This window comes from Andrographis paniculata, unplaced genomic scaffold, assembly GCF_009805555.1.
Source record: "Andrographis paniculata isolate CXL003 unplaced genomic scaffold, ASM980555v1 Contig32END, whole genome shotgun sequence".
NCBI lineage: Eukaryota > Viridiplantae > Streptophyta > Magnoliopsida > Lamiales > Acanthaceae > Andrographis > Andrographis paniculata.
Window position 1 is genome coordinate 6802787 of NW_026137565.1, and position 12507 is coordinate 6815293.

Here is a 12507-nt window from a genome sequence, read left to right on the forward strand (position 1 = left end):
AATTCTTTAAAAAAAAAGAACATTTTTAATCTTTTACATTCTCATTTATATCAACTTTAAATTAAATACTATTATTCATTAATTTATGTGTCAATTCCCAACAAAATATTTTCTTATGGGATGGTGGATATATAATTTTTCATGTTTATAAATTATACTCAAACTTTAATTTATTTTTACATTATAATCCGAACATATATATTATTTTTTATTTAAAAATTATACATAAATTTTTACAAATTTTTTTAAAAATAAAATTATACTATTACTTCTAAAAACAAATAAAATTATATATAAACTTTTAATATATAAAATTATATACATTATAAAAAGTATATATATTTTTATTTTGAAATATTTATTTACAAAGTAAATATTTTATTGAATATTTTTTTTACAAATATTCTTACTTTACGTTACATTATTATTTTTATAAAAAAAAAACTTTGAATATATAAAATTATATACATTATATTTTTTAAAAATAAAATTAAACAATAATCATCAAACTAGTATACATATTTTTTTTAAATATTCATTAACAAAATAAATATTTTATTGAATACCTAATTTTTTTTTTTTCAGAAATACTATTTACTTTACGAACGTCATTACTTTTATTAAAAACAACAAGAACAAAAGTATCATTACACTACTTTTAACTTTTTAGTATAATTAAAATACTAGTACTCCTTTTATCCCATATCTTTGTATCTACAAAATTTTAGAAACTATTATATTGGGATATTGTAGAATAAAGTAGCAATAATTGACCGTATTAGTATTATGTGATATAAAAAATAATTATATTTGTATAATATATCGAAAGAAAGAAATGAATACTTATGAAAAAGACCAAAATAAAAAAACGAATATTTAATCATAGACAAAAGGAGTATTATTTTTTAAATTTTGCGTTATAAATAAATATATATCTGAAGAAATATATCTTAAAAAATAAAAATAATACACAAAACAAAAAGTTTTTTTTATTACGTGAAAATGCGCATCGGCTGCGCTCGGTAAATCCCGTGCCGAACATGCAAACTAGGCGTCACATTAGGCCGTACACATTTTCCTTTTATTTATTCTAACTCTTAATTGCAAAACCGCTTCTAAACCCTAGCTACTTCCGGTCCGATCTCCGCCGGTACGCCGCCGTTGCCCATTCTCGCAGCCGCGGAGAAGGTCTCATTGAAGATTTTTCTGTATTTTATTGCAGGCTTTTGCAATTTCAAGGAACTATATCTATCGCCTTATTTGATGGCATTCGTTTTCGAGGCAGCATCAACCAGCTGCTTTGCTTCTTGGCGACAGCGGAATAATCTGTTGAGTGCATTTTCTGACCCGACGTTTGGAAAATTGGCGAGTGCTCACTTTAGATACGGTGTATCTAGAAGCCGGAATTGTTTTGTTACGATGGCTGGAAATACCTCTGTAGAGCCCGTTGAACGAGGTTCTGCTGTTGTTAAAAGGAATTTGGGGATTCCAATCATGGTAAATACCTTACTTTCTTAATTTGTGTCAAGTTGTAGTGATTTCATGCTCGATTGGTTGAATGGTTGGATCGTAGATGCTTGTTAATGAATGACTTGTCGATTGTAGATGCATATGCTGAAAAGAGAAAGGAAATGATATTAGCTTGTTTTCATCCATTTTGAATTGCTGCGATTGTTGCAGGTGAATGGGTGCACAGGAAGAATGGGAAGAGCTGTGCTCGAAGCTGCAATCTCTGCTGGCCTGAATCCCGTGCCTGTAGCACTCGGCGGTCCAGAAGATGCAGGAAAAATTGTGGATGTTGCTGGAAAACGAATTGAGGTGCACGGTCCTTCTGATAGAGAATCCATCCTGTTTTCCGCGTCTAAGGATTATAGGGACCTCATTGTTGTGGATTACACAGTGCCAGCTGCTGTGAATGGTAAACGATTTTGTTGAATTTTATTTATCCTTTTTTTTTTTTTGGAATTTGGAGACTTAAGATATTTGCGTTTTGTGTTTGACCATGGGTACAAAATGTTGTATTGTCATCCTTGTAAGAACTTGCATAGTTTGATGGCATTCTGTGGCACCAAATTCTGTATTGCTGTTGTTCTGATGATCATGATTATAACAGTTGCATTCGTACATATAATTGCTTGTTAGATGCCACCATTTATGATTTGATGCTTTAAAATCTGCTCTAGAATGTTTTCGGCTTTTTCCGAATAAGTTGCCAACTCCTTACCAAGAAACTCACAGCTGTGTGCATTGTGTGTGTGGATAAGTTTGTTATCTCGAACTATTGATTATATGTTGTAAGCACTTCTGATTCCTATAATTCTCCATGTGATGGTTGACTCGGACTGGCCTACAGGACCGATGTGTGTGAAAATGTCGTTCTCTCCAATTATTGTTATATGTTCCAATCAAGATTCTGATGTTTCGCTTTTCTTGTGGTTTACAGCCAATGCTGAACTGTATTGCAAAGTTGGTGTACCTTTTGTGATGGGAACGACTGGTGGAGACCGGGAGCTGCTGTATAAGACTCTGGCTGAGTCGAAGGTTTATGCCGTGATATCTCCACAAATGGGTAAACAGGTGCTTGTTATCGACAATATCTATTCATATGTTCATTTATTTCATGTAAATTTGTACTTCACCTATTCGATGCTGTCTTGATGGAATTTTTAGGTGGTAGCATTTCTTGCAGCCATGGAAATTATGGCAGGGCAATTTCCTGGTGCCTTTTCTGGGTATAATCTACAAGTAATTTCTCTGAACTTTTCTTATCTCCATGGTTGGCATAGCATTGTTTGTTGTTTCTTTTGCCACAGTAATCGAGAAGTATCCATTAAATTATTGATGCTTCTTTCTACAGAGAAGCTTTAACTATTGAGTGTTCTTCAAATATCAAATTCCTGGCACACATACATTTTCCTTCCTGTTGTTTCATTAGAATTCTTGTAATGCATTGCACTCTTAGAGATCCATTTAACACTCTTTAAAGTTTTAAAGGTAATAGAGTCGCATCAAGCTGGCAAATTGGACCTGTCTGGAACTGCAAAGGCTGTCATATCATGTTTTCAGAAGCTGGGGGCATCATTTGAATTAGAACAGGTATTTTCGATGCTGAAAACTTGTTCATGTTCGTACATGAAGCATGCCCATGAATAATGTCTACCATGCTCTGTAACAAAATCCATAAGGAGTTGCAAATATTAAAGTGAGGATTTTTTGCGATTTATTTTAATTTAATTTTAAATCTCAGCTGCAAATAGCTTGTGTCGGTTCCTAATACAGCATACATTGATTTGAGGCTGTTGAGCCCTCCTTGTGTAAATACTACCAGTGTTTGTATCCATTTATTTTTCATAGTTCTTTCTTACTGTTCATGTTATTGCTAATTTGTGAAATTTGTTGATGATAGGAAATAGTCGTCATTGTTGCTAAAGTGCTCAAAAGTTTTCACTCATATGATTGCCTTTTTAAGCGAATATTTTCTCAATGAATTTTCAGGTGCAGCAAATACGAGACCCCAAGGTACAAGTAGATATGGGTGTTCCAGAAGAGCATTTGTCAGGTCATGCATTTCACACTTATCGCCTAATATCACCTGATGGAACGTAAGATATCTGCATTTGGATATGTTTTATTTTTTTATATACGATGTGGTTACAACCGCTGGTCTGTCTGATTTCCGTCTCTGTTTTTCTGCTGCAAAAGTGTTTCCTTTGAGTTTCAGCACAATGTATGTGGTCGATCAATCTACGCAGAGGGTACTGTTGATGCCATTCTGTTCCTTGCTAAGAAGGTAATTGTCTATATCTATGTTCTTGGAATATTTATAATTCAAGCAGCTAAGACTCTCCCTGAGATTTTAAGTTGAGAAACATGATGATAATGAAATAGTTATTCGAACACATATTATTCATTTTGCTGTCCTAACCTTATTTCTCGGTTGCCATTTTGATGTGATCATCAAAATCCATGTGAAATGCAGGTTAACTTGAATGCCGACAAACGGATATATGATATGATTGATGTTCTCCGTGAGGGTAATATGAGATGAAGAAGGTATCAAGCGGTTCTTTCTGTCCAATTTCTTTAGATGAAGATTCTATTTCTAATTGCGGACAATCTAAATTATATGCTGTATCAATTGTGCCATGGGATTGGATATTGCAGCTGCAAGTTCATGCCAATTTTGTAGGCAGTATGTTTTATATGATGCTGGATGTTTCATTTATACTTCATGTTGTGTTTTTACATGCCAATATAATAAACCGACAAAACCAATTCAGAAATTGAGATCACACTTTTTTATTCATTTACTCAAGACAGAGCAACACATAGGACTCTCGAAATTAGAGCGAACCCGGAAGAAGTTCAGTACTTGAAACTTAAATATGGGCTTACTTGAGAGAGATTATTTCTTAACCATATTCTCTCTGAGAAAGTCGACGATGAGCTTATTCACTTGATCAGGGAACTGCTCCTGCACGAAATGAGTTCCATCCGGTATGTAAACTGTCTTAAGCTTCGGAACAAAAGCCTTAGCCTGTTCATTCTTTATGTACTCTTCCATTCTTGGAAACTTGAGGAAGTAATCCTTCTCCCCCATGATGAACAGGGCCGGAGCATCCACATTGAAATTTGTCAAGTTAAACTCTTCGGTCAGCGACCTGGTTTCAACCAGCTGAATCAAATTAGCTGAGAACGATACTTGCGTGATAGCTATTGGTGAGGAACTTTCAAAATGGTAAAAAATCATGACCACAAAAAGGAATTTAATTCAGCTGGTGTTTTTACCGGTATGGAACTTTCAAAGCAGTACGGAATCCAGATTTTTCGTACAGGGAACCATAGGCTGCAAGGTCTTCCTCAGTGAACCAACTTGGTAGGGGAGTAGATGAATCAACCAAGTCCATAATCTCCTGGTTCTCAGCTGCAATTGGTATTTCAGAGCTCGAGAAAAGTATGTAGATGTTTCGAACTACAGTTTTGTTGTCGAAGCGGCCGAAGTCAGCCTCGGCTCTACCAGGTTTCTGGACACAGGAAAATTGAAAGCAGCTCAAAATCAACACGACGACAATGACACGGATGCCATTTAATTTCAGCGCACGCATTATGAAAATGCAAAAACATCTACATACCTGCCATCTTGCGATGTAGAAACCTTCAGGAAGACCATCTAGGAACGATGTGGAAGGAGTTGGAGGCAAATAGGGTACACCCAGTGTAACCACTCCATAGACTCTCTCAGGGTAGAGAAGAGGTATCAAGTATGCAGGCCGAATTCCAAAATCCTTACCTATGAAAAACGCCTGTGTGCAATACAATCAGAAGAGCTATCTATCTATGCACAACACTGAATGGATTGACATGATTGCAGATCAGAAATATAGAAGGAACATGGATTAGCTGCAACCATTTCTATTCCACCATTAAAAATTGTTGTTCTCAATTCATATTCATCCTTCCTCAGAGCTTTCGATCGAGTATTTCTAATACGTTTAAAACTAAATGAGCGGAAGAGATCTGTAAACCTTTTTGTTTTTCCTCAACTCACACTGGTTGGTAAAAAGCTGCAGTTAATCTCGAGACTCTTCAGTTTCTAGTCAAAGCGGGAGTAAGGAAGCGTACCTTGGAGACGGAGAGGGCGTCAAGCAGTGCGACCACATCGGAGACTATGTCCAAGTATTTGGCGTCTTCTGGCACCGGAGGAGGATCGGAAAGTCCGTAGCCTCTGTAATCGAGTGCTATAGCTCTCAAGCCAGCCTTAGCTACGGCGACCATCTGGTAGCGCCACGAGTACCATATCTCCGGGAAACCGTGCAGGAAAACCACCGCCGGCGATGCTTGGCTCCCGATTTCTGCAACGTGAAGCTTCAGGCCGTTGACCGCGATGAACTTGTGCTTGATTTGCTCCATTTTCCACAATTCGAGAAGAAATGGATTGGAATTCGCTCTTAAATAAATGCGGTATTCCGTCTGCGCTTATGCTATTGGGCAAAGCGGCGGAGAAATGTTTCACCAACCACATTCTGTGGCATGGATCTCTAGTGGTTTTTAGTCCTGGGAGCCCCAAGTCTCAACCAATCATTATGTAATCATCGGCCAAGGCGTTGTTGTTTTATTTTATTTTTATTTAGAATATACTTCTTGCGGTCCTACCAAATTTATATATATGTATATTTTATTCATTAAAGTGTGCACAAATAAATTTTGTATACTTTTTAATTATATATTTTTAAAAATTATATTTATTTATAAATATACTACTATTATTTACACACTCAAGGAGGTGGTAACCTGCATATGGCTTATGTGATTTGTCTATTAAACTTAGTTTGCAAGATCATAAATCGAGAATTATTCTGTACGCATTTTTTAATAATCGCTGTGGGCTCACTCGTAACCTCTAAAATATTATTAAGGAGGTCGTAACCTCTAAAATATTATTATTACTTTAATTAATATTTTTATCATTTTTAAACCAACAACCAAACAAATCATTTAATACTAACATTCATTGAGGAGGCGTAACCTCTAAAATATTATTATTATTATTATTTTAATTAATATTTTTTATCATTTTTAAACAAACAACCAAACAAATCATTTAATACTAACAGTTCACCTACCACATTGTTGACTTATTATTTTTAAAATATTCAATACATTCACTTTCAATTCACATGTGTATTGAGAATATTTGGTATTACAGCGTCCTTCTTTTTTTTTTTTTTTGTGTGATGATAAGATAGAAATCTGTACCCCTAAAATATGCTTCGGCTAAACCTGCAATCAAACTTAATATTTTACAAACTAAATTCGATAAACAAATTACATTAGAAAAATCATATGCCACAGATGGCGTAAGGATTTAAACTCATAACCTCGTGTCTTTCTACACCACCAGTCTATCTTTATGACACTTTATAATCACCTTTTGAATTTGAAGATTGATGCCCCTTCCAATAAAATTTAGAAAAACAAAAAACATTCGAATAGTAATAGTTGCTAATTATCATGTCATAAAAGAATAATAATAATAAAAAATCTCATGAAATTATGAATTCAAACTTTTAAGCATCTTTTAAGCAGATTTGGTTTGTAACATATGTTGTTGGTTTATTCTAATTATATTTGAGTAATGTTTCTTTTCCTATATATATATAAATAAAAAATAAAAATTCCCCTATAAAAAAAATAAAAATAAAAATTCTCTCTTATAAAAGGAGATCAAGTTGGTGTAAGAATAAAATTGTGATTGCTGTTAAGGCCGAAGAACTCGAAAGACATTTACTAGCAGGAGGAAAGTGCTTGCCGTTAGTTTGATTATCCACTGAATTATTGATTTTCTCTAAATTGGCACAACATCATTATGGCAAAATTAAACACTTGAAAAAATTATCTAGTGAACTGAACTCAAAACAGACAACAAAATACATATAGGGAACCCAAAATTTAGAGGAAGAAGTTATTGGGCACACAGAACAATTAAAAAGCTTGATGAACATGGACTTACTTGAAGAAATTAAGATTATTTCAGTCAGTGGTATTCTCTCTGAGAAAGTCGACGATGAGCTTATTCACTTGTTCAGGGAACTGCTCCTGCACGAAATGGCTACCGTCAGGTATGTACACTGTCTTCAGCTTTGGAACAAAAGCCTTAGCCTGTTCCTTCTTTATGTACTCTTCCATTCCGGGAAACTTAAAGAAGTAATCCTTCTCTCCCATGATGAACAATGCCGGAGAATCAACATTCAAATTTGTCAAGTTAAACTCTTCGGACATTGACCTGGTTTCAACCAGCTGAATCAAATTAGCTGAGAATGATACTGCGTGATAGCTATTGGCGAGGGACTTTCAAAATGGTACGAAATGATGATCTTAAAGAGAATTTAATCCAGCAGGTGTTTTTACCTGTATGTAACTTTCAATGCAGTTCGGAATCCAGATTTTTCGTACAGGGAACCATAGGCTGCAAGGTCTTCCTCAGTGAACCAACTTGGTAGGGGAGTAGATGAATCAACTAAGTCCATGATCTCCTGGTTCTCAGCTGCAATTGGTATTTCAGTGCCTGAGAAAAGTATGTAGATGTTCCGAACTACAGTTTTGTTGTCGAAGCGGCCGAAGTCAGCCTCGGCTCTACCAGGTTTCTGAACAGAGGAAAATTGTAGTCAGATCATAATCAACAGCACCGCAATGAAACAGATGCCTTTAAATTTCTGCATACAGTTGTAGTCTGGTCAAAATCAACAACACCGCAATGAAAGTGAAACAGATTGCCTTTTATTTTCAGCACAGGTTATGAAAATGCGAAAACATCTACATACCTGCCATCTTGAGATGTAGAAACCTTCGGGAAGATGATCAAGGAACGATGTAGCGGAAGGAGTTGGAGGCAAATATGGTGCACCCAATGTGACTACTCCAGAGACTCTCTCAGGGTAGAGAAGAGGCATTAAGTATGCAGGCCGAATTCCAAAATCCTTGCCAATGAAAAAGGCCTATACGCAATATAATCAGAAGAGCTATCTATGCATAACAGTGACTGGATTGAAAAGTTTGCAGATCAGAAAAAATGCAAGGAAATGGGTGGATTGCTGCAACAAATGCTTAGGCAAATCATTTCTGTACACACACTTATCATATATTGATTCTGAAGCCTCAAGGTCAAAATAGCTAGAACCAGATCACAACTAAATTGCTGTTCTCAATTCATGATAATTTTTCCCCCGAGCTTTGGATCAAGCATTTTTCGTACGTTTGAAACTAAACGTTGGTCGCCTTCAATGAGCATAACAGATTTACGAACACTTTCAAGTCACACTGTTATGTTAAACGCTGCAGTTATTCTCGAGACTGTTCATTTTACCTTCGTGACGGAGAGTGCGTCAAGCAGTGCGACCACATCAGAGATGATGTCCGCAGATTTCGCTTCTTCTGGCACTGGAGGAGGATCGGAAAGTCCGTAACCTCTGTAGTCGAGTGCTATAGCTCTGAATCCAGCGTTAGCTACGGCGACCATCTGGTAGCGCCACGAGTACCATATCTCCGGGAAACCGTGCAGGAAAACCACCGCCGGCGATGCTTGGCTCCCGAGCTCTGCAACGTGAAGTTTCAGACCATTGATCGCCACGAACTTGTGCTCGATTTGCTCCATTTTCCCACAATCGCTGAACTCAAGTGATAATGAACCGGGAAAGATTCGCTCTTATATATATATATATATATTACTATCATCACTATGGGCGGCGTTTTCGCTTGCCCTGCACCATTGGGATTGGGGGCAGAGCGCCAGATAAATCTACACCATTTAAATCACATTTGTGTGTATGGATCTTATGTGGTTTTTAACTCCTGGGAGCTCCCAGAAATTATCGTGTGTGCATGGATTGATTGGTTTAGTTTTATTTACAATATGAATTTGAATATTACTATAATTGCCGTTCTATATAAATTCTCAGGTTTGGCTTGTTTTAGTTCGAATATGATCTTGCATTGTCGTTTTCTCTAAAGCATCTAATCAAAGAGGTATATATTTTATTTAAAATATTACTTAAACTTTTTTTTGCTTACATTTAAATTATTAATTAAATACTAATTTATACATCTTATCAAATTTCATCTTCATTCAAAACTTTATACTGACAGCCAAACAAACCATTAACCATGCAATGTGTTTTGGGATTAGACGTAGGTTTCCTCCATCGTCACCAACAAATGGACATTCACTTTCACGGAGGAATGCTTTGATTAAGCACTGAATTATTGATTTGCTCTGAATTGATACAACATTATTATAGGAAAAAGACACTTAACGGTTTTGTTTTCAATGAAATGAACTCAAAACAGAAAAGAATAACATATAGGGAATCCGGAAATTAAAGGAAGTTGTTGGGTACACAGAGCAATTAAGGCATAAATAAGGACTTACTTGAGAAGAAAGATAGTTTTTCAGCCATTAGTATTCTCTTTGAGAAAGTCCACGATGAGCTTATTCACCTGTTCAGGGAACTGCTCCTGCACGAAATGGCTACCATCTGGTATGTAAACTGTCTTCAGCTTAGGAACAAAAACCTTAGAACCTTCGTTCTTTATGTAGTCCTCCATTCCTGGAAACTTGAAGATGTAATCCTTCTCACCGATGATGAACAGCGCTGGGGCATCGACATTCAAGTTTGTAACGTTCAACTCTTCGGAGAATGACCTGTTTTCAATCAGCTGAACGAAATTAGACAATAGATTGGATTTGGAGGTGAAGAAATTGATGATAAATTGAGGCTGAACTGAAACTGGCATGGATTGAAACGTAGTTGTTCATCAGGTTGTTGGTTACCTGTATGGAACTTTCAAAGCAGTGCGGAATCCGGATTTTTCGTAGAGGGAGCCGTAGGCGGCAAGGTCTTCTTCTGTGAACCAGCTTGGCAAAGGAGTGGATGAGTCAACCAAGTCCATAATCTCTTGGTTTTCGGCTGCAATTGGCACTTCAGCGCCTGAGAAAAGTATGTAGATGCTTCGAATTACTGTCTTGTTGTCGAAGCGGCCAAAATCAGCCTCCGCTCTACCAGGTTCCTGGATGCAGAAGAATTGGAGTCGGCTCAAATTCAACAAAAATAATATACGATGGATAGAGCTGTCAAACAAACTAAGTAGCTCATGAAACAAATTCAACTCGACTCGTTAACAGTTCGACTCAACTAGATAGGGATAAATGAGCTGCGCTCTCGAGCTCGAGAATTGTTATTTCTAAAAACGAGCCGAGCTCGAACTTGGTTTGCGAGTAGCTAAATTGAACTTGTTAGTAAAATATATTCGTATTGTTTTATATATTAATATGTATGAAATTTGAACTCAGAGTTCAAGCTTGAAATCCTGCCTAATGCGCCAAGCTCGAGCTACTATTTTAGATCGAATAGTCGAACCGAATCTGTACCGATAATATGTTTGAATCGAATATGTACCGATAACATGTTTGACTCGTTTAACAGCTTTCAGTGATGAATGCATTCAAATATCGAGCACATAATCAAAATGTGGAAACATGCTTTTAAAAAGGAACAGAGGATTAATGTGTGTGGCAGACCTGCCATCTCGCAACGTAGAAGCCTTCAGGTAGATGATCAAGGGACGATCCCTCAGATGGAGATGGAGGAGGTATATAGGGCACGCCCAAAGTGACTACTCCAGAGACTCTCTCGGGGTAAAGTAGGGGAATTCGATATGCAGGCCATGCTCCGAAATCCTTGCCTATGAGAAAAGCCTGTGTCCAATACATTCAGAAGAGGTATCTATTGAAGTGTTTGCACACCAAAATTAATGCAGGAAGATGGCTTAGCTGCTATACAAACACCAGATCCACGACTACAATACATTGCTGTTCTCTTCTCAATCGATAATGATATTTCCACAGAGCTATGGATTAAGCATTTTTTATACATCTAAACACTCAACATTCAACAACCAACACGCTCGCGCTTAAAACTAACCGTAGCTCGCCGACAATGAGCGGAACCGATTTTTGCTGAACCTTTTCAACTCACACTGTATATTTTAAAAATGTTGCAGTTGAATCTCGAGATTCAGTTTATAGTGAAAGCGGGAGGAAGGAAGCGTACCTTCGGGACGGAGAGTGCGTCAAGCAGCGCGACCACATCAGAAACGAGGTCTGCAAATTTGGCATCTTCTGGCACCGGAGGAAGATCGGAGAGTCCGTACCCTCTGTAGTCGAGTGCTATAGCTCTGAACCCTGCCTCAGCTACGGCGACCATCTGGTAGCGCCACGAGTACCATATCTCCGGGAAGCCGTGCAGGAAAACCACCGCCGGCGATGCTTGTCTCCCGATTTCTGCTACGTGAAGCTTCAGGCCGTTGACCTCGACGAACTTGTGCTCAATTTGCTCCATTTTCGCACAATCACTGAGATCGAGAGATATGATCGTTCGGGAATCAGATACGCTCACATGAACCATAAATAGATGTACAAATAGTGGGTTTGATGCGGTCGGTGACTTGGAGTGTAGTAGTATTTTTATTTATTTATTTTTATAAAATAGTCTCATAATATTAAACGCCAATTTTATGATTTGTGATGCTAATTGACCTATCAGCCAATGTCATAAAAAGTAAACAATATACTCCGAATTTAATTTTTTATTTTATTCCCTCTCGTAACAAAGTATTCATTCTTTTTTAAGTAACTGTATTATTTATCTAACATTACAAATATCTTTACGGCTTATAATATATTACACAAATGTCATTACCTTTGTATCACTCGTACTAACAAGGTTATTTTAGTCATTTCTACTTTATTTCTAGTATATCCCAATATAATACTAATGTACCTAAAACTACACCTAAAAAGTAATTGGATACTTATTAATGGGACTGAGGGAGTATATGAACCTCCCATAACAAAATATCAATTTTTCTATTTTAATCTATTATCTACCTAACATTACAAATATCCTTACAACTTACAATATATTACACAAATGCCATTAATTTATATCACAC

The 12507-nt window shown here is 36.7% G+C and overlaps 4 protein-coding genes across 4 annotated transcripts; 1 reads left to right on the forward strand and 3 right to left on the reverse strand.

The window, feature by feature from the left end:
- The first annotated feature begins 1053 nt into the window (after positions 1-1053).
- Positions 1054-4204, forward strand: LOC127247696 (4-hydroxy-tetrahydrodipicolinate reductase 2, chloroplastic-like). Its single transcript, XM_051269663.1, has 8 exons — positions 1054-1497; positions 1681-1918; positions 2444-2577; positions 2671-2745; positions 2995-3096; positions 3496-3602; positions 3703-3790; positions 3980-4204. Exons 1-8 carry the CDS (start codon positions 1264-1266, stop codon positions 4046-4048), a joined length of 1047 nt encoding a protein of 348 aa, XP_051125620.1. The 5' UTR covers positions 1054-1263; the 3' UTR covers positions 4049-4204.
- Positions 4205-4275: 71 nt separating this feature from the next.
- LOC127247697 (uncharacterized) lies at positions 4276-6072 on the reverse strand. The gene is made up of 4 exons (XM_051269664.1): positions 5623-6072; positions 5133-5303; positions 4789-5024; positions 4276-4661 (listed from the first exon to the last, which is right to left on the reverse strand). Exons 1-4 carry the CDS (start codon positions 5908-5910, stop codon positions 4406-4408), a joined length of 951 nt encoding a protein of 316 aa, XP_051125621.1. The 5' UTR covers positions 5911-6072; the 3' UTR covers positions 4276-4405.
- A 1263-nt stretch (positions 6073-7335) lies between these two features.
- LOC127248025 (uncharacterized) lies at positions 7336-9161 on the reverse strand. The gene is made up of 4 exons (XM_051270157.1): positions 8864-9161; positions 8322-8495; positions 7909-8144; positions 7336-7783 (listed from the first exon to the last, which is right to left on the reverse strand). The coding sequence occupies exons 1-4, from the start codon at positions 9149-9151 to the stop codon at positions 7531-7533; spliced, it is 951 nt and encodes a 316-aa protein (XP_051126114.1). The 5' UTR covers positions 9152-9161; the 3' UTR covers positions 7336-7530.
- A 584-nt stretch (positions 9162-9745) lies between these two features.
- LOC127248023 (uncharacterized) lies at positions 9746-11973 on the reverse strand. The gene is made up of 4 exons (XM_051270154.1): positions 11607-11973; positions 11075-11251; positions 10328-10563; positions 9746-10198 (listed from the first exon to the last, which is right to left on the reverse strand). Exons 1-4 carry the CDS (start codon positions 11958-11960, stop codon positions 9946-9948), a joined length of 1020 nt encoding a protein of 339 aa, XP_051126111.1. The 5' UTR covers positions 11961-11973; the 3' UTR covers positions 9746-9945.
- Positions 11974-12507: the final 534 nt, after the last annotated feature.

Coding starts and splice junctions, on each gene's coding strand:
- LOC127247696 (XM_051269663.1), top strand. CDS start 1,264: ATGGCATTCGTTTTCGAGGCAGCATCAACCAGCTGCTTTGCTTCTTGG. Junction 1,919..2,443: donor AGTGCCAGCTGCTGTGAATG/GTAAACGATTTT, acceptor TGTGGTTTACAG/CCAATGCTGAACTGTATTGC. Junction 3,603..3,702: donor CTAATATCACCTGATGGAAC/GTAAGATATCTG, acceptor CTGCTGCAAAAG/TGTTTCCTTTGAGTTTCAGC.
- LOC127247697 (XM_051269664.1), bottom strand. CDS start 5,910: ATGGAGCAAATCAAGCACAAGTTCATCGCGGTCAACGGCCTGAAGCTT. Junction 5,025..5,132: donor TCTACATCGCAAGATGGCAG/GTATGTAGATGT, acceptor TCCTGTGTCCAG/AAACCTGGTAGAGCCGAGGC. Junction 4,662..4,788: donor GCTTTGAAAGTTCCATACCG/GTAAAAACACCA, acceptor GGTTGAAACCAG/GTCGCTGACCGAAGAGTTTA.
- LOC127248023 (XM_051270154.1), bottom strand. CDS start 11,960: ATGGTTCATGTGAGCGTATCTGATTCCCGAACGATCATATCTCTCGAT. Junction 11,252..11,606: donor ACGCACTCTCCGTCCCGAAG/GTACGCTTCCTT, acceptor TATTGGACACAG/GCTTTTCTCATAGGCAAGGA. Junction 10,199..10,327: donor GCTTTGAAAGTTCCATACAG/GTAACCAACAAC, acceptor GATTGAAAACAG/GTCATTCTCCGAAGAGTTGA.
- LOC127248025 (XM_051270157.1), bottom strand. CDS start 9,151: ATGGAGCAAATCGAGCACAAGTTCGTGGCGATCAATGGTCTGAAACTT. Junction 8,496..8,863: donor ACGCACTCTCCGTCACGAAG/GTAAAATGAACA, acceptor TATTGCGTATAG/GCCTTTTTCATTGGCAAGGA. Junction 8,145..8,321: donor TCTACATCTCAAGATGGCAG/GTATGTAGATGT, acceptor TCCTCTGTTCAG/AAACCTGGTAGAGCCGAGGC.